Source organism: Epinephelus fuscoguttatus, linkage group LG23, assembly GCF_011397635.1.
Source record: "Epinephelus fuscoguttatus linkage group LG23, E.fuscoguttatus.final_Chr_v1".
Classification (NCBI taxonomy): Eukaryota; Metazoa; Chordata; class Actinopteri; order Perciformes; family Serranidae; genus Epinephelus; species Epinephelus fuscoguttatus.
The window spans coordinates 2518190-2539441 of record NC_064774.1 but is presented as its reverse complement, the minus strand read 5'-3'; the positions used below and the strand labels follow the sequence as shown (position 1 = coordinate 2539441).

Sequence of the window (21252 nt, the reverse complement as noted above, 5' to 3'; positions counted from 1 at the left end):
ATAGATAGATATAGATATACACACATATATATATATACTGTTTTAACACAATATACACATTACAAAACATAGTATAGCATATTAATAAATTTATTAATATATTTTAATAAAGAAAAAGCTCTGTTGTTGATTGAGTTTATTTCTCACACACACTCTCTTTTATACCCACAGCCATCAGACTTAATAATTCTTTGTTAAATAGATGATCTTACAGACTTCTTTGAAATTTTCTTTTCGGGGATTAGTAAAGTTATTCTTATTACACTGACTGCTGTGATCCCTCAAAAGTAGTAAAAAACATTATCAATATTTACATAAACACTGAAATTAATTTTGGTATTGGTATTATAACTATGAAAATGGGACTGTGGTCAAGATAATTTGAAAAAAGATACAGAAGGATGAGCAGCAGGGGATATTTGCAGCACAGCTGGTGGAAAAGTGAATATGTGCACAAAGGTGTGCTGGGCAAGGCAAGGCAAGTTTATTTGTATAGCACAATTCAACACAAGGTAATTCAAAGTGCCTTACAGAGACATTAAAAGCAACAAGACACTATTTAAAACAATAAAAACAGTCGATTGAAAAGGGAACTAGAAACTGAGAATGATAGTGATAATAATAAAATACAGTAACATAAAATAAAAACAGGCTCAATACACTGAACCGTCAGGATAAGAAAAGAAGTAGAATAATAAAAGGCATAAATCAGCAGTGTGTAGTTAAAAAGTACGGGCAGTAGAATACAGCAGGTAAGTATTTAATGTAAGAGTACGCTTCAGTAAACAGTAGTGTTTTTAGCCCTGATTTAAAGGAGCTGACAGTTTGAGCAAACCTCAGATCTACATATTATGCTATACATAATATGCTATACTGTGTTTTGTATTGTGTATATGGTGTTTATACAGTATGTATATAGCCTATATATATGTATATATATATATATATATATATATATATATATATTCCTCTATATATATATACATATATATATATATATAAAATATATATATATATATATATATATATATATATATATATATATATATCTCCCACTCTGGGGTTGAGGTGAATCAAATAACTGTGTTGTGACCTAAATAACATGCTGTTGCTATCTGCAGAAAGTATTAAGAAAGTATTAAAGCATGAAATCTCGCATTTTTAATGTACGAAAGCATCCTGTATCATAACTACATGTGTGCCGTTTGTAACAAACCAAACCGCGTGAAAATCAGTTGACAATTCAGTGAGTTATTCTATTTTACTTGTGCATACAGCTCCTTCCTCAATAGAAGTGAATGCACTGTGGAGGCGAAGCGAGACCCATCCAAGATGGCGGCCGGCGAGGACGTCGGCTCCAATAGGCCGACTAGAGACTGTGACTAGAGAAGAGCCTTCAACAGTGGGAGGAAAAATATACAATAAAAGAGGTAGTGATTTAGATGATCTGGATGATCATAACTACTACAGTACAACTTCACAATCAACACTCCTCTTCCTGAGTCCTGAGCTCAATGGATGTCATTCTTTGTTATACTTTCCTCTATGTTTTTTTGAGTAAGCCTAATTTTGGACACATTTGAAGACTTTTATTTTGAAGTTCAGCAACTCATCAGACCCGGAAGCTGTATTCTCACTAACTTCACAGTGTTTGAACAAAGATGGCGTCCAGTGTAAACAAGTGTTAGCAGAGTGTGTTTGAGTGTGAACATGTCTAAAGTCCAAATGCTGAGATCGTTGGTGAAGCAGCGACTAACTGCGGCTGATGGAGAGATATTTGGGCTGTTTGAAAGAACGATAGCAGAGTACGAGGAGGAACTTTGTCGATCAAAAGAGGAGAACGAGCGACAACGGAAACTACTGGACGCTGTTTTCAACCCTCAGCTTCGGTTACACAGAGCAGGTTTGTTCATTAAACATTACAAGTTCGTTATTAATTATATAACTGCAGCTTTGTTCAATAAATATTCAGTCTGTCGACGAGTCTCTGGTGTTGTTAGCCTCCTGGGTGCATTTCCTCCAGGGCGGAAATGCTCTAAACGTCTATTTTGACGTCTGTGTTAATAAGTCAAAAGTTTGTCTTAACGGGTTAAAATATAACGCGTTCAAACGACAGAGAATGTACTGTTAACAAGAACATTTCTAGCGTCTTATGACGTTCAATAATGGGCGCAGCCATTTTATCAGTGAAAGAGAAGGAACTAGGTGTAAGTAATAAGTGTCCACACAGATGAGACCAGTGGTTCCACCTGGTTCAGACACGAAGGTTCAGGTTTAGTCATCAGTTCATGTTACACTAACTTTGATATGTTCAGCGTCACACTGGAGTTTGGCCACGTGTGTGAAGTAGTGTGCTGTCTGTCCGTTAGGCACTCACTCTACAGCAGGAAACGACACTTCAAAATAAAAGCTCTGTACAATAATGAAGTTTTACATGATTTATACTGGATGAAACACACGTAGGCTGTGGTATGTTGTTCACCTTGTGGACGTAAATGAGAACTGTAGAGCTGGGGCTCCCAAACGCTTTCTTATCCAGGACCAGGGTTGCACGATATTGGATATTTTTGAAATCCGATATGTAATACCTTATTTGACCGATATGATATATCCATTCTTCCCCCTACCTAACTATAGTGATCATCTTATCTTTTCTGCAGTGGAAGTACATCATATTATAATATATGCAAATCGTGAAGGCCCACCAGCAGATGGTGACACGAAATATGATACTTTACAGTGTATTTACCATCCATTCATTGTACAAAATAAGAAAAAGCATGTTGGCTGATTCTGAGTTCATTTTAAAGCCGATATCGGCCGATAGTGATGAGGCCATTCGCTCTCTTCAGTCCCGTGAGTTCAAAACAGAATTTCTCCCCCTCAGTTGCTTAGAAGACTGGTGATAGACACATACCTAAAATGTACCCAGGGGGTGAGTATACTGACAGCAGCCAATGACATGGAAGCTTTAATGCTCTAAACGTCTTGAGACGTCAGAAATGTACTCGTTAACAGGGCCTTTTCTGTCATGTTAACGCACATTTGATGCGTCCGAACGTTATATTTTTACCTGTTAAGATGGACAAATTTGACTCACTATATAAACGTCAAAATAGATGTAAAGAGCCATTTTCTTACAATGTGAACAAGCATGAATTTAATTTATTTAATTTCATGTGTTATACTAAAAATCAAATTGAAAAAAAATGTCTCACCACTTTTACTGTCTAAAAAGCCTCATGGTTATTTGACACAGGCCAACGTGTTTCAGTTCATTCCCGTTATATTCACGATCAGCCTTGTTTTAGTTTGGAGTTTTTAGACTATATAATGTAGCGACGTCCACGTTTCCCATCATGCCCAGTGCTGGACTGAGTAGTTAGTGGTTTGCAGTTTAATGTTCCAAAACGCAGCTGTAATTTTGTGTTGGGATTAAAATGTGTCTGTTCAGAACATGGTGGTTTATGGTGATTGTCATTTTTGTGTTGGTTTATAGTTCACACTATTCGTGAATCGGCTGTTATGCTCAATGATATCATCAAAATTTTCTCTGGTGTCGTTAGCTTCTCTGCTGTCGTTAGCATCTCTGGTGTCATTAGCTCTTTGTGAGATGTTTTGCCATAACTGGCACAGTCCCACTGACTTAATGGACACCAAACTTTATTATCTTGAGGTTGATTGGTTGGATTACATTGTCAAATATCTCAGTGCTTTTGTAGCTTTGAGCTGAATCTGTGTGATTTGAAGTTTAGTTCTTCTCCTGCATCCTGTTTGTACTTTGAGAGATCTGCTGTGTTTTACTATTCCATGTTTGCTGTCACATGTAGAGAAGGCATGTCAAGTTACTGCTGATGAAAACTATTTCCCTATTTCACTGCTTTTACATAATAAAATAACGAGGCACTTTTGCTGTGAAGAATTTATCGGAAGTGAAATGTATAGCACGAAATTAAAGGAACTTTATTAGCAGCAGGAAGAAAGTCAAACCAGAAACAGCCATAGTGAAGTGTTAGATGTTACTGCACTTCTGCCAACAGCTCACCTCTAACACGTAAACTTCTTTTACCCACCCTGCTGTGTGATGGGAAAACAAAAAAATAGTGAAAAACCTGAACTAATGGAAGAACTGCTATAGAGGTTCTTAGTCTTATAGGTTTCAGTCAATCTCAGTCCAGGCCTTTCTAACAGAATGTGCAGGTGCCCATTTCAGCTGATTTACTATAAAGCTGAACGCAGACCTACAGTGTAGTGATATTGTGGTTACTTACAGATGTTATAGAGACCTGACACAGCTGAGTGAACACTGTGAAGCTGTTTGATGCTCAGTGACAGTAACATCTGTGTGTTTCCTGTTTCCTGCAGACGTCCAGCAGCTGTTGGTGGTTAAAGAAGAGGTTCCCCCTGAGCAGCAGGAGTGGAGCTCCAGTGTGGGCCAGGAGGACCCAGAGCCTCCACACATTAAAGAGGACCAGGAGGACCCAGAGCCTCCACACATTAAAGAGGACCAGGAGGACCCAGAGCCCCCACACATTAAAGAGGACCAGGAGGACCCAGAGCCTCCACACATTAAAGAGGACCAGGAGGACCCAGAGCCCCCACACATTAAAGAGGACCAGGAGGACCCAGAGCCTCCACACATTAAAGAGGACCAGGAGGACCCAGAGCCTCCACACATTAAAGAGGACCAGGAGGACCCAGAGCCTCCACACATTAAAGAGGACCAGGAGGACCCAGAGCCTCCACACATTAAAGAGGAACAGGAGGAACTCTGGATCAGTCAGGAGGGAGAGCAGCTTCAAGGGCTGGAGGAGGATGATATCACCTTCACATTCGCTGTTGTCCCTTTGAAGGCTGAAGATGAAGAGGAAGAACCTCAATCCTCACAGCTTCATCATAGTCAAATTGAGGAGAACAGAGAGGCAGAGCCTCCAGCCAGCAGCTCAGCTGAGCAGATGGAAACTGGAGCTGATGGAGAGAACTGTGGAGGACCAGAACCAGCCAGGAACTCAGATCCAGATACACATTTACAACCTGAGACACATGACAAGACTGGAGAGTCTTCTGAACCTGAGACTGATGACACTGATGATTGGACAGAGACCAGAGAACCTCGGTCAGGTTCAAAGTCCCTGAAAAATTATGAAGACCCTGTCAGTGATTTGAGATTTCGTGGTTGTGAGAAACCATTCAGCTGCTCTGAGTGTGGGAAAAGATTTGAATGCAAACTACACTTGCAGCTACATAGGAGAACTCATACAGGGGAAAAACCGTTCAGCTGCACTGAGTGTGGGAAAAAGTTTAGTGAACGTGGAAATCTGAAGGCACACATGAGATCTCATACAGGAGAGAAACCATTTAATTGCTCTGTATGTGGAAAAAGTTTTGGTGTAGGTGGAAATCTGAGGACACATATGAGAACCCACACAGGACAGAAACCATTCAATTGCGTTGAGTGTGGGAAAGGATTCAGTCAAAGTGGATCTCTGAAGATGCACATGAAAACTCATACAGGAGAAAAACCATTTAGCTGCTCTGAGTGTGGGAAAAGATATAGTGAACGGCGAAATCTGAAGGCACACATGAGAACTCATTCAGGAGAGAAACCACCAAGCAGCTCTGAGTGTGGGAAAAGAAATTACAGTCGGACAGGTCCGGGGGAACACATGAGATCTCATACAGGAGAAAATACATTGAGTTGCTCTGTGTGTGACAAAAAATTTTCCCGTAAGAAAGATTTCAGTGACCACATGAGATTTCATACAGGAGAGAAACCTTTTAGCTGCACTGAGTGTGGGAAAAGATATTGTCAGAGTGGAACACTGAGGCGACACATGAGAGTTCACACAGGAGAGAAACCATTTAGCTGCTCTCAGTGTGGGAAAAGATTCTATCGTAAGATAGAATTGGAGGATCACACAAGATATCACACAGGAGAGAAACCTTTCAGCTGTTCGGTTTGTAAGAGGTCTTTTACAGAAAGAGGAAACTTAAGGAAACACATGAGAACCCACACAGGAGAAAGACCGTTCAACTGCTCAGTGTGTAGTAAAAGTTTCCCTCACAAACAAACCTTAAATAATCACATGAGAACACACACAGGACAGAAACCTTTTAGCTGCAGTGTTTGTCACCAAAGTTTCACCTGGCGTTACCAGCTCATAAACCATCAGTGTCGTTCTTCACAGCCTCATCAAACTCAGACTGAGGAGAACAGAGAGGCAGAGCCTCCAGCCAGCAGCTCAGCTCAACAGATAGAAACAAGAAGCTGATGGAACCAGCCAGGAACACAGATCCAGATACTCATTTACAACCTGAGACTGATGACAAGACTGGAGAGTCTTCTGAACTTGAGACTGAACACTGATGATTATTGGAAAAACGTTTTAAGTATGGTAAAATATTTGTCCACTATTGTCTGAGAATGCACCTGAGGATTCATACATTAAGTTGTTCAGTTTTTGATACAATATTCCCTTGGAAGAAAAATTTAGTTTGTAACATGAGATTTAGGCTCGTTCAGGAGAAACCCCTGAGAATCTCAATCAGGGTAAAATTCTGAAAAATAAAGTCTGTGTCAGTGGAGTGTAATCTGTCAGCCTGAATGACATTCATCAGGTCTCTATCAGACGGGAAGTCACACTGAGAGAAACCATGTAATTGTTCAGTTTTTAATACAAGAATCCTTGGAAGAAAAATTGAGACTTTCACATGAGATTTAGAGTTGGAGAAAAACCTTTTTGCTGCTGATTTTGTAAGACACAGTGACCACACAGGAGAGAAACCCTTCAGCTGCTCAGTGTGGGAAAATATTTAAATTTAAGATTAATCAGGCAGTCATGTGTCATTGGTCGTGTGTCATCGGTAGCAGCGGCATTAAAACTACTGCTTCAGATGACACTGTGAGCAGTGATAAAACTCTGGAGCAGCAGAGGGTTGAAATAGTTGTTGACATGTTTCAGATGAGAACAGTTTCTACTGTAAGCAAACAACATTTAGGGTTGGGTATTATTTCACTGTTAGAGTTATGATCCTGGTTTTTCTTGATGTCTCATATTAGTTCTTCAAAACAACTCTTCTTCTGAAACTTTTTTCTGTAAATTAAAGCAAAGGGAAATTACTGTCATCTTTTAAGTTTGGTTTATTGTTTTCTCAGCAAGGCTGTAGCCATGGAGTCAACAATGGGGAGGGGACCAAATCTGCATGTTGGTATAAATAAGCGTTGAGTGTTTCTGTTTGTTTTTTTTCCCACACCTTGAAAATATTATACAACAACTACAACAACTCACTACTGGCAGCAGTGGTACAAATGAACCCCCATTACGTCCAATTCTAGTATCCAGGTCTGAAGTCGCAAGAGTGATCACATCTCTCAAGTCCTCAAGAGCTACATATGTATATGGAATGAACATACTAATGATAAAAGAAATCTATCCATCAATAATTGGCCCATTAACACACATCATAAATATTTCACTGAGTGAGGGGAAATTCCCAGAATCATGGAAACTGGCTACTGTCATTCCCATATTCAAAGGTGGTGACCCTCTCCTTACCTCCAACTATAGGCCTGTTAGCATTTTACCCACTGTGTCAAAGGTATACGAGAAACTGGTCGTCAAGCAAATCACTAATCACCTCAATTATAGCTCCTTCTCTCTGCATCCAATGCAGTTTGGATTCAGGGCCAATCATTCTACAGAAACTGCAATATGCTACTTTATGGAAAGGGTTAAAGCATCAATGGACATAGGAGGGTCAGTGGGGGCTGTTTTCCTTGACCTGCGGAAAGCATTTGACACTGTTAACCACTCAATTTTTCTGAACAAACTCCTGAACTTCAATCTCTCCATGGAATCCATCAGCCTCATCAAATCCTACCTCTCATCTCGTTCTCAAATTGTTAGAATTGAAAATCGTAACTCCAACCCCTTGCAATTATCAGCTGGTGTCCCACAAGGTTCAGTATTCGGTCCTATTCTGTTCAGCATGTACATCAATGATTTACCATCTGTATGTGATAATTGTGATATATTAATGTATGCTGATGACACAGTTATAATTGGTCATGGAAAAACACCAGAGGAAGTTGCAACAAAGTTAGCAGATGCTATGTTATTAGTCACAGCCTGGCTTAAACTGTCCTGTCTGCAACTTAACCTGTCAAAAACAGTCTGTATGTTTTTCTCTAAGAAAAAAAACAAACATAAATGTGATGCCAGATGTTTTCATCTCTGGAGAGAGGGTACAGGTGGTTACAGAATACATATACCTAGGACTGCACATAGATTCAAACCTCAGCTTCAAAACCCACATTAAGAAAGTCAGGAACAAAGTTAAGTTCAGTTTATCAAACTTCAGATTCGTTTTCAACTGAAGCAGCCAAGATGTACTTCTTCGTGATGGTTCTCTCCCACATCACATACTGTCTGACAAGTTGGTCTACTGCAAACACCACAACAATGAAAACAATAGAATCATTATATAAACAAGCACTTGAAATATTAGACAAGAAACCTTTCAGATTTCATCACTGTCATATACTGAATAAATATAAATTGCTTAGTTGGGAAAACCTCATTATATTCAAAAACATCTGTCTGGTATATAAGATCTTGCATGGTTCAGCTCCTCCTGCTCTATCTGGATATGTTAATGTCAGATCTTCTGGTAATAGGGGTACGAGAGGTGCAGTGAGGGCAGACTGCACAATTCCCTTAAGAAAAACTACATTCAGTCAGGCAGTTTTCTCCTTCAGAGAATCACATCAGTGGAATTCAGTACCACAATCAATCAGAGTATCTCCGTCATATCATTCATTCAAGCGCAATGGCTTGAATGAATGATCAACGGCTTGTTGAAACACAAACGTGAACACTGATGTTTGCCTCACTATTATATAGGAGTGCATCATGCAGTTGTGGGTTATTGTCACTCAACGGTATGTGTGTGTCGTACAGAATTTTAACCTTGTATATAATGTTTATCTTTAATGGGTTATTTTTTTTATATATATTGGATGTTGTATTTTATTGATGCCTTTAACAACTGGCAAAGGGACTATCGATGAAAATTAGCCTCTCGGCTATTTCGGGTGCATTTTACATTGTTGTTTTTTTTTAAATGTTGATTAATGTACATTGTCCCTTTTCAAATAAACAAATAAACTAAAAAAAACTAAACGTCCCGCAACATTGATAACATTATAATATGTCATATAGTGACATCTCCATGACAACTGAGTAATAGATTCCCTGAGGACGGCTCAGGTTGTGGTTGAAAGCTTCAGAAACAGCAACTTTATTTGGATCTTGTGTTGAGAAATGTTTTTGTTTCCAAGTTCAAGACTAAACCTTTTTTTCTTTTTTTTAAAATTACCCAGCAAGCAGTTTTCTGCTGGAAAGACTTAAACTTCTACAGTCACTGGTGAAAAAAGGTTCAGAAGAGGTTCAGAAGTGAAAGTTTTTTCACCGACTATTTGGAGACATTGGTTTAACGATCATCTTGTTTCTTCCCCAGGTTTGTTCATGATGTTATGAGCCTGTCTGGAGAGCCTTATGGAAAACGCCAGTGTAAATACCTGTCCTTTCCCCTGCAATAAGGAAATTGAGGAGGAAATGGAGAGATGAGAATTGGGACAAATCGCCTCAACAACTGAACGTGACACATGATAAGCCTCTGATTGTAATCTCTGACTGGACTTTAAGGGGGAAGGGGTCTCACTGGGACTTGCAATGGTGGGGTTTTTCACCTCTGCAATGTGCAAATGATGCCCTATCATCATTTTGGAGCCTCATGTATAAATCACATCCAGATTGTTAAGTTGAAAGTCAATATTGCTAATCTCAGTGAAATATGGTCTACATGTAACCGTTCAATCAGCGTCTTCCAATAGCTGGTGAAAAAACATTGAACCTTTTCTGAACATCTTTTACCATCACTGATTTTTAAACGCCCGCTAAACCTCAAAAAGCTCTCAGTGGTTCTGGTTTAGGATGACAACAATAGCAGCATAGAGGTTACACTAATATATTTACAGGTTTCACTTTGAGGACCTTGTGACACACGCTACAATATTTTGTATTAAATAAACAGCACAGTAAACCAACAGTTTGAACATGAACTTTTCGACTTTTATTTTGAAGCTAGGCAACTGCTCGACCCGGAAGTTGTATTATTTACTGTGGCTAACTTCACAATGAACAAAGATGGCGTCCAGCAGAACCAAGTGTTAGCAGAGTGTCTTTGTTGTGTTTTTAAAGTGTGAACATGTCTAGAGTCCAAATGCTGAGATCGTTGTTGAAGCAGCGACTAACTGCGGCTGCTGAAGAGATATTTGGGCTGTTTGAAAGAACGATAGCAGAGTACGAGGAGGAACTTTGTCGATCAAAAGAGGAGAACGAGCGACAACGGAAACTACTGGACGCTGTTTTCAACCCTCAGCTTCGGTTACACAGAGCAGGTTTGTTCATTAAACATTACAAGTTCATTATTAATAATATAACTGCAGCTTTGTTCATTAAATATTCACTCTGTCGACGTTTAAAAGCCACGTTAGTTTCTGTGGTGCAGTTAGCTTCATGCTAAAAGTCAATATAATATAGGGTTAAGCATGTATATATATATATATATATATATATATATATATATATATATATGTATGTATATATATATATATATATATATATATATATATATATATGTATATATATATACAGTACAGGCCAAAAGTTTGGACACACCTTCTCATTCAATGCTTTTTCTTTATTTTCATGACTATTTACATTGTAGATTCTCACTGAAGGCATCAAAACTATGAATGAACACATGTGGAGTTATGTACTTAACAAAAAAAGGTGAAATAACTGAAAACATGTTTTATATTCTAGTTTCTTCAAAATAGCCACCCTTTGCTCTGATTACTGCTTTGCACACTCTTGGCATTCTCTCCATGAGCTTCAAGAGGTAGTCACCTGAAATGGTTTCCACTTCACAGGTGTGCCTTATCAGGGTTAATTAGTGGAATTTCTTGCTTTATCAATGGGGTTGGGACCATCAGTTGTGTTGTGCACAAGTCAGGTTAATACACAGCCGACAGCCCTATTGGACAACTGTTAAAATTCATATTATGGCAAGAACCAATCAGCTAACTAAAGAAAAACGAGTGGCCATCATTACTTTAAGAAATGAAGGTCAGTCAGTCCGGAAAATTGCAAAAACTTTAAATGTGTCCCCAAGTGGAGTCGCAAAAACCATCAAGCACTACAACCAAACTGGCACACACGAGGACCGACCCAGGAAAGGAAGACCAAGAGTCACCTCTGCTTCTGAGGATAAGTTCATCCGAGTCACCAGCCTCAGAAATCGCAAGTTAACAGCAGCTCAGATCAGAGACCAGATGAATGCCACACAGAGTTCTAGCAGCAGACCCATCTCTAGAACAACTGTTAAGAGGAGACTGCGCGAATCAGGCCTTCATGGTCAAATAGCTGCTAGGAAACCACTGCTAAGGAGAGGCAACATGCAGAAGAGATTTGTTTGGGCCAAGAAACACAAGGAATGGACATTAGACCAGTGGAAATCTGTGCTTTGGTCTGATGAGTCCAAATTTGAGATCTTTGGTTCCAACTGCTGTGTCTTTGTGAGACGCAGAAAAGGTGAACGGATGGATTCCACATGCCTGGTTCCCACTGTGAAGCATGGAGGAGGAGGTGTGATGGTGTGGGGTGTTTTGCTGGTGACACTGTTGGGGATTTATTCAAAATTGAAGGCACACTGAACCAGCATGGCTACCACAGCATCCTGCAGCGACATGCCATCCCATCCGGTTTGTGTTTAGTTGGACGATCATTTATTTTTCAACAGGACAATGACCCCAAACACACCTCCAGGCTGTGTAAGGGCTATTTGACCAAGAAGGAGAGTGATGGAGTGCTGCAGCAGATGACCTGGCCTCCACAGTCACCGGACTTGAACCCAATGGAGATGGTTTGGGGTGAGCTGGACCGCAGAGTGAAGGCAAAGGGGCCAACAAGTGCTAAACACCTCTGGGAACTCCTTCAAGACTGTTGGAAAACCATTTCAGGTGACTACCTCTTGAAGCTCATGGAGAGAATGCCAAGAGTGTGCAAAGCAGTAATCAGAGCAAAGGGTGGCTATTTTGAAGAAACTAGAATATAAAACATGTTTTCAGTTATTTCACCTTTTTTTGTTAAGTACATAACTCCACATGTGTTCATTCATAGTTTTGATGCCTTCAGTGAGAATCTACAATGTAAATAGTCATGAAAATAAAGAAAACGCATTGAATGAGAAGGTGTGTCCAAACTTTTGGTCTGTACTGTATATATATATATATATATATATATATATATATATATATATATATATATATATATATATATATATGTGTGTGTGTGTGTGTGTGTGTATATGTGTATATATATATATATATATATATGATATCTTTGTATATATAATGTATATATCTTTATATATATCTTTGTATATATAATATATATATATATGGGGCATTCTACTGAATGTGTGCAAAGTTAGGCTGGAAATATTTCGAAATTTTGAATGTTTTAATTCCAAAACTTTGTCCCTATTAATATTAATATTGTATATATACTATGACCGATTAGCATCATAATACTTTAGTTGATAACTCAATATACTTTTTTTTTTTTTTTACAAAGCACCCAGTGTTTCGGTAGTGACCATTATTCTGTTGAGTAGAGCAGAATAGAATAGAGAAGAGTAGATTAGAGAGTAGAGCAGAGTATATAAGCATATACGGAGTTTCTGAGCTGTGATGTGAATGAATGACATTTCTCTGTAACGCGTGTGTGTGCTTCCTGTTTCCTGCAGACGTCCAGCAGCTGTTGGTGGTTAAAAAAGAGGTTCCCCCTGAGCAGCAGGAGTGGAGCTCCAGTGTGGACCAGGAGGACCCAGAGCCTCCACACATTAAAGAGGACCAGGAGGACCCAGAGCCTCCACACATTAAAGAGGAACAGGAGGAACTCTGGATCAGTCAGGAGGGAGAGCAGTTTCAAGGGCTGGAGGAGGATGATATCATCAAGTTCACATCCTCTCCTGTCCCTGTGAAGAGTGAAGATGATGAAGAGGAGAAACCTCAGTCCTCACAGCTTCATCAAAGACACACTGAACAGATGGAAACTGGAGCTGATGGAGAGGACTGTGGAGGACCAGAACCAGCCAGGAACTCAGATCCAGATACACATTTACAGCCTGAGACTGATGACAAGACTGGAGAGTCTTCTGAACCTGAGACTGATGTTAGTGATGATTGGACAGAGACTAGAGAATATCATCCAGGTTTAAACTCTCTGAAAAATGACGAAGTCCCTGTTCGTAACTGGAGATGGAGTGCTGGTGCGAAACCATTCAGCTGCTCTGAGTGTGGGAAAAGATTCAGCTCAGGGCAACATCTGAAGAGACACATGATGACTCATACAGGAGAGAAACCGTTCAGCTGCTCGGTTTGTAATAAATCTTTTACAGAGAGCCGAAATTTACACAAACACATGAGAACTCATGCAGGAGAGAAACCTTACAGCTGCTTTGTTTGTAACAAATATTTTACACAAGGTGGAAACTTACAGAAACACATGATAATCCACACAGGAGAGAAACCTCTCAGTTGCAGTGTTTGTGAGCAAAGATTCTCTTGGCCTGCACAGTTCAGAAACCATCAGTGTGTTGGGTGTCAGTCCTCACAGCCTCATCACAGTCAAACTGAGGAGAACAGAGAGGCAGAGCCTCCAGCCAGCAGCTCAGCTCAACAGATGGAAACTGGAGCTGATGGAGAGAACTGTGGAGGACCAGAACCAGCCAGGAACTCAGATCCAGATACACATTTACAACCTGAGACTGTTGACAAGTATGGAGACTGCTCTGAACCTGAGACTGATGTCAGTGATGATTGGACAGAGAGCAGAGAATATCATCCAGGTTTAAACTCTCTGAAAAATGATGAAGTCCCTGTTAGTGATTTTAAATGTAGTGCTGGTGAGAAACCATTTATCTGCTCAAAGTGTGGGAAAAGATTTGACCGCAAGACACTTCTGAAGAGACACATGACAACGCATACAGGAGAAAAACGTTTTAGCTGCTCAGTTTGTGAGAAATCATTTAGACAGAGTGGACATTTACACACACACATGAAAACCCACACGGGAGAGAAACCATTTAGCTGCTCCGAGTGTGGGAAAAGATTTGGACGCAAGACAATTCTGAAGCAACACATAAGATCTCATAGAGGAGAGAAACCTTTCAGCTGCTCCATTTGTAAGAACTCTTTTACACAGAGTGGCCATTTACAGAAACACATGACGATCCACACAGGAAATAAACCTTTTAACTGCTCTGAGTGCGGAAAAATATTTGGCACCAAGACAGATCTGAAAAGGCACATGAGAACTCATACAGGAGAAAAACCATTCGACTGTTCAGTGTGTGGTAGAACGTTCTCTCACAAGCAAACCTTAGTCCGCCACATGAGAACACACACAGGAGAGAAACCTTTTAGCTGCTCAGTTTGTAACAATGTTGTTACAGAGAGAGGAAATGTACAGACACAAATGTTAATCCAAACGGGAGAGAAACCTGACAGCTGCTCGGTGTGTGTTAAAAGATTCTCTCACAAGCAAACTTTAGTCCGACATTTAAGAATCCATACCGGAGAGAAACCTTTCAATTGCAGTGTTTGTGAACAAAAATTCTCTTGGCCTACACAGCTCAAAAACCATCAGTGTGTTGGTTGTCAGTCCTCACAGCCTCATCACAGTCAAACTGAGGAGAACAGAGAGGCAGAGCCTCCAGCCAGCAGCTCAGCTCAACAGATGTAAACAGACTCTGATGGAGAGAACTGTGGAGGACCAGAACCAGCCAGGAACTCAGATCCAGATACACATTTACAACCTGAGACTGATGACAAGACTGGATCAGGTTCCTGTTATGATCCTGAGACTGAACAGTAATGATTTGAAGGAGGAACTCAGTCAGGATGAAACTCTGAAAATGAAGGCCATGTCAGTGGGTCTGCTCCATTTTCAGTGCGCCGATGCACTGCGTAACATGCAACGGCGTAGGCCAGGAAAGCTGGTAAAAAGGAGTGTAATCTGTCAGTCTGAATGACATTCATCAGTCATTGGTCTTCAGTCTCCCTTGACTTGTTTATGTTTGTACGGGCCATTTGGTCGTGGTGACATAAATGCCGATCTTGCCACCGAAATTCAGCAGCGGATCCAGCTGATCTGCTGGCTATGAGAACTGTCACATGGTGTGCAGTCTCTGCTACTTGGTCCACCAAAGGCGTAGTGCCTGGTGACCCACCGATTCGGAATGCATTGCTGGTGAAAAACGATTTAGTTGCTCTGAGTGCAGTAAAATATCTATTCATAGTGGGAATTTGAAGACGTACATGATCACTCATACAGGAGAGAAACCATTTATCTGCTCTGACTGTGGGAAAAAATTCGGCTTCGGGCAGCATCTGAAGAGACACATTACACTTCACACGAGAGAAAAATGTTTCTGTTTGCTCAGTTCGTAGAAATCTTTAACACAAGGTCTGCACCATTACCACGCCTGTGTGTGCATTCAGTGCGTTGAGTAGGCAGAGTCTACACCTCATTTAACAGTTATTGTAGCTCAGAGTAGTGACGGCCAAATGAAGCCTCATGAACCATTTTCTTTATTTTCTCACGCCACCAGATGGCACTCTTGGTTTAAAGATAGAGGCCAAAGGAATGGCAGTGAAATGTGCTTTCAAACCTTTGTTGAACAGACAGCGCCATCTAGTGGTTTCAAAAAATGAAGACAGTGGCTTATGAGGCCTCATTTGGCCATCACTAGCTGGCAGATCCATCGGACCAGCCATAAAATTTCAGTGGCAAGACCAGTGTGTACGTCAACAGGACGACATGGCCCTTACAGCGAACTGATAAATGTCTTTCAGGCTTACATAGAATCACATCGTAAGCATAATTGTCCATGTGGGCAATCATTTGTCAACTGTGAAAGCTACTAGACATTTGAGTGGTCACTGTCGCTGGCTTAATGATTGCACTTCATTTCAACAGCTGTCCCGGGCCTTGCTGTTATGTGTTAAGTGGTGCAGCAGAAATTTGGGACAAAATTTGACTAATATGTAGCCCATTTCCATTAAAGCACTATTTGTCAGCTGATTGGATGTTCAACAGTTTCTAGGCTAGACTTTTAATAACTAATCTTTTTATGTTTAGTTTTTCTTACTATTTTACTGTTCTACCTACAGTGCCCTCCAAAAGTATTGGAACAGTGAGGCCAATTCATTTACTTTTGTTGTAGACTGAAAACATTTGGGTTTGACATCAAAAGATGAATATGAGACAAGAGATCAACATTTCAACTTTTATTTCCAGGTATTTACATCTGGATCTGATACACAACTTAGAAGATAGCATTATTTGTAATGGAACACAAAATTTTTAGGTGAGCAAAAGTATTGGAACATATAAACTTAAAATAGATTAAAGTGAATGAGACTTAATATTTAGTTGCAAATCCTTTGCTTTCAATAACTGCATCAAGCCTGTGACCCACTGACATCACCAAACTTTTGCATTCTTCTTTTATGATGCTTTTCCAGGCTCTCACCGCAGCCTCTTTCAGTTGTTGTTTGTTTTGGGGGGTTACTCCCTTCAGTCTCCTCTTCAGCAGGTAAAATGCATGCTCTATTGGGTTTAAGTCTGGAGACTGACTTGGCCAGTCTAAAACCTTCCACTTCTTGCCCCTGATGAACTCCTTTGTTGTTTTGGCAGTGTGTTTTGGGTCATTATCTTGCTGCATGATGAAGGATCTCCCAATCAGTTTGGTTGCATCTTTCTTTAAATTAGCAGACAAAATGTTTCTGTAGACTTCTGAGTTCATTTCGCTGCTGCCATCATGTGTTACATCATCAATGAAGATGAAAGAGCCCGTCCCAGAAGAAGCCATGCAAGCCCAAGCCATGACATTACCTCCACCGTGTTTCACAGATGAGCTTGTATGTTTGGGATCATGAGCAGATCCTTTCTTTCTCCAAACTTTCGCCTTTCCGTCACTTTGGAAAAAGTTAATCTTTGTCTCATCAGTCCATAAAACCTTTTCCCAGAATTTTTGAGGCTCATCTCTGTACCTTTTGGCAAATTCCAGCCTGGCCTTCCTATTCTTCTTGCTAATGAGTGGTTTGCATCTTCTGGTGTAGCCTCTGTACTTTTGTTCATGAAGTCTTCTGCGAACAGTAGATTGTGATACCTTCACTCCTGCCCTCTGGAGGTTGTTGCCGATGTCACTAACAGTTGTTTTATGGTCTTTCTTTACAGCTCTCACAATGTTTCTGTCATCAACTGCTGATGTTTTCCTTGGTCTACCTGTTCGACGTCTGTTGCTTAGTACACCAGTGGTTTCTTTCTTCTTCAGGACATTCCAAATGGTTGTACTGGCTATGGCCAATGTTTGTGCAATGGCTCTGATTGATTGTCCATCTTCTCTCAGATTCACAATTGCTTCTTTTTCACCCATAGACAGCTCTCTGGTTTTCATGTTGGTTCCACCTCTAAATGCAGTCTGCACAGGCAAAATCTATCGTACCCAATCTGAAACTGAGCTCAGACATTCAGTGCTATTTATTGTTTGAATAATCAGTGTAATTGGGAGACACCTGGGCAACAAAACACACCTGTCAGTGACATGTTCCAATACTTTTGCTCTCATGAAAAATGGGTGGGTTCAAACAAAAGGTGCTATCTTCTAAGTTGTGTATCAGATCCAGATGTAAATACCTGGAAATAAAAGCTGAAATGTTGATCTCTTGTCCCATATTCATCTTTTGATGTCAAACCCAAATATTTTCAGTCTACGACAAAAATAAAGGAATTGGCCTCACTGTTCCGATACTTTTGGAGGGCACTGTACCTGTCCAGGAAATTTGCTTAAACCTGGTACATCACATCTCTCCTTGTTTTGTTAAAGGTCAATGTCTTTTGTGCACTGTCTCTGTTAAATAAAGAAGCATAACAGAAATATAGTGTTTGGAGAGTTCCTGCCCTAAGTGAAGGACTTCAAGTAGCTCAAGGTCTTGATCATGAGTGAGGGTAGAATGGAGCGTGAGATGGATCAACGGGTTTGGGTGGCGTCTGCAGTGATGCATCCGCTGCTCTGGACTGTTGTGGTGAAGAGGGAGCCAAACTGGAGCTTTTGAGCTTTTGATTAACTGGTCCATCTTCTTTCTGACCCTCACCTATGGGCATGAGCTCTGGGTGGTATCAGAAAGAATGAGATCACAGATACAAGCAGCTAAAATGAGTTTCCTCTGTGGGGTGTCTGGGCTCAGCCTTAGAGATAGGGGGAGGAGTCAGACATCTGGAGGGAGCTCCAAGTAAAGCCACTGCTCCTTCACATTGGAATTGGTTTGGGCATCTGATCAGGATCCTCCTGGGCACCTCCTGTTAGAGGTGTTCCAGGCACTTATTTTATTATTCAAAAAGCAATAGTCTCTCCTTGTGACCAAAGTTTACGTGTGCTTTTTTCATCATGTCACTAGAGACTACATGAACCAAAGGACCTTTTAAAAGTTTGTTTAGTCTGTTAAATGTCTGACATCTTGAATGTGACTTCAAGGTTACACATTTAGTGTTGTTGAAGCAAACCGTCTTTGTTGGTTCTCATCACTGTGAACTCCCTCCTTGCTCCAAGTGTCTCCATGTAGACACATTAATTCATATGTTCATTAAACATTTAAACAGTTTCTAGATACTCATCTTGTGCATACAGTTATGATAACGTGCTGGTGAAGACTCACACTTCTCACCTTTCTGTTGAATTCAGAACTACTGCGTCAGACAAGAAGGGGGTAATCTGGTTTCAATCCACAATGAGGCTGAGATGATGAACATGCGTTGTATATCTGCACGTGCCATGGGTGGTGTTCGCCATAAGTTTTGGATTGGAGCTCAGGTAGTGGGGCACATCGCAGATTTGGCTGGCTTAGTAACCTCACTGATGGATGATTTGGAGGAAACACCCTGATGCATGATACATAGAGGAGTATGTGTGTCAGATGTCATTACTGATCCCCACCTTTGTGTTTTTCAGAATGATGGATCTGAGTTCAAGTACACTAGATGGCATCGTGGTGAGCCGAGCAACTATCATGGACGGGAGCACTGCGTCGAGTTGAACTTTGTTGGTGAGAAAAAATAGAGGAGAAAGAAAGATTGTAGTTTTAAGAAAGGGTGGACGCCAGAGATTTACTTCTGATTATGAAAAAGTCGTATGAGTGAATCTGAAGAACATTGGGCCTCATGCAAGAACCAGTTGCATCAACAGGTTTCTGTGTAAATAGTAGTTCATTCAGTTGAAACAAGCACTTCAAGACAAAAATTTCCTGCATGAAGCCCAAAGCAGAAAACGTGACAATGCATTTAAAGTTAGAAGATGATTCTGTCTGAATGCTGAATGTGATGTTTCCTCTTGTGTTTTCCAGACTGGGGATACTGGAATGATGCACGCTGTCAAGAATAGGAATACTTTATGTGCGCCAAGAAAATGTGATCATCAGCTGATTTCATATTTTCAGTCAGTGTCGACATCGACAGCTGATCGGCTGTGCTGCAGTTGGACCAGTCTGTTTCATGGAAACACTGCAAACACAAGCTTTTAAATTTACTGCAGTAAACGCTTCAGCATTCATGTTCCAGTGTCTCGTTTTATTAGTCATTCAGTGATGCTTCAAGCTCTTCCAGATGTATTTCTTTTAGTGATCACCAAATGAAGGCTCATGAATGATTTTATTCTTTCTGAGCCCATTAGATGGTGGTTTTGGTTCAGAGTTAAGGACTACGTATGATAACAACTAAAAGATCCTGAATTAGGTGTCTTTAATCAATAACTTTTAAATCAAGGTAGGTATAGGACACATTGAAGTTCATTTCTTTCATACATTCCTCTGTTCATCATTGATCTTATCCTCTAGCCCAGATTTAGACAATCATGCAAAATATATAATACTTGATGAGATGACCCATCATATCTGAAATTAGCGAAAATGATCAGAAATAAAAACATTTCCCAGAATTTTTTATAAGTTAAGTTCTGAAGGTTGTGTAGACTTGGAATGAAGTCCTACTGCCATATTATCCATGATATCACATCCAATGGTAACAGCCCTCATCGCCCCCGACCACAGGTAGTGAGAATAATGAACATCCTGAATGTGTTTTCCTGAATAACTCCCTCGGACGTGGGCGTAGAGACTCAGAACCAAGTGCTACTGCCATGTTATTCATAGCTCTGCAGAGCTATGACTATGTGATGGCCAAATGAGGCCTTGTGAATCACTGTCTCTATTTTCTGAAGCCACAAGATGGCACTGTCTGTTCCACAAAGGTTTAAAAGCACATTCCATTTGCCAGTCCTTCAGCCTTTTTCTTTAAACCAAGAGCGCCATATGGTGGGGTCAGAAAATAAAGAAAGTGGTTCATGAGGCTTCATTTGGCCATCACTACCTCCGATCACAGGAGGTGCGAGTGATGGACTTTTTTTTTTTTTTTTTTTAAATGAAATCGGGATTGTCAATAGAGAAAACATACAAATAAACAAGTCATTAATACATAGAAAACAACATCAGAGCCAAGGGTAATCTTTAAAGAAAACATTAAACAAGGAGCACAAATAAATGATTTTCACTCCTTTATTTTTCTGAGTCAAAAATGTACTGTTTAGTTTTATTTAAAAATGTTAAAAATAACGGTTTTAAAGGGCTTAATTTAGATTTATAAGTGATACTTGGCGAGAATGATCATGGACGTAATGTATGTAATTCTTTAAGTTCTATATTATTGCTATGGTAGATGCCAAACAGTACATTCTCCCAGTAAAGGCAAAGCCCTGAGTCAGTGTTATCAACACCACACCGGTATACAACTTTCTAAACATGGTTAGTGTAGGGACAGCATTGTTTCTGGAAACATCTCACAAAATGAACAGTAAACAGAGTTAGATTAAACAGTAAGATATCTTTATTTAATCTAAGACGATGGCTTTCAGGATAATATTGATGAGGAGATATTGGTATGGAAGATTACAAATACTGTTCCAATTCAAATTATCAACAAATCTAAACCAAGAGGAGATGGCAGACAGTTGTATCTTGGGAACGATAAATTCGGTGTGTGTGTGTGTGACCACGTGTGAAGTTTGGCC

General features: G+C 40.2%; 2 protein-coding genes across 2 annotated transcripts; both read left to right on the top strand.

Annotated features, from left to right (window-relative positions):
• The first annotated feature begins 1662 nt into the window (after positions 1 to 1662).
• Positions 1663 to 8328, top strand: LOC125883953 (zinc finger protein ZFP2-like). The gene is made up of 2 exons (XM_049568615.1): positions 1663 to 1903; positions 4366 to 8328. The coding sequence occupies exons 1-2, from the start codon at positions 1711 to 1713 to the stop codon at positions 6270 to 6272; spliced, it is 2100 nt and encodes a 699-aa protein (XP_049424572.1). The 5' UTR covers positions 1663 to 1710; the 3' UTR covers positions 6273 to 8328.
• Positions 8329 to 10207: 1879 nt separating this feature from the next.
• On the top strand, positions 10208 to 14900 carry LOC125883952 (oocyte zinc finger protein XlCOF6-like). Its single transcript, XM_049568614.1, has 2 exons — positions 10208 to 10462; positions 12874 to 14900. The coding sequence occupies exons 1-2, from the start codon at positions 10270 to 10272 to the stop codon at positions 14871 to 14873; spliced, it is 2193 nt and encodes a 730-aa protein (XP_049424571.1). The 5' UTR covers positions 10208 to 10269; the 3' UTR covers positions 14874 to 14900.
• Positions 14901 to 21252: the final 6352 nt, after the last annotated feature.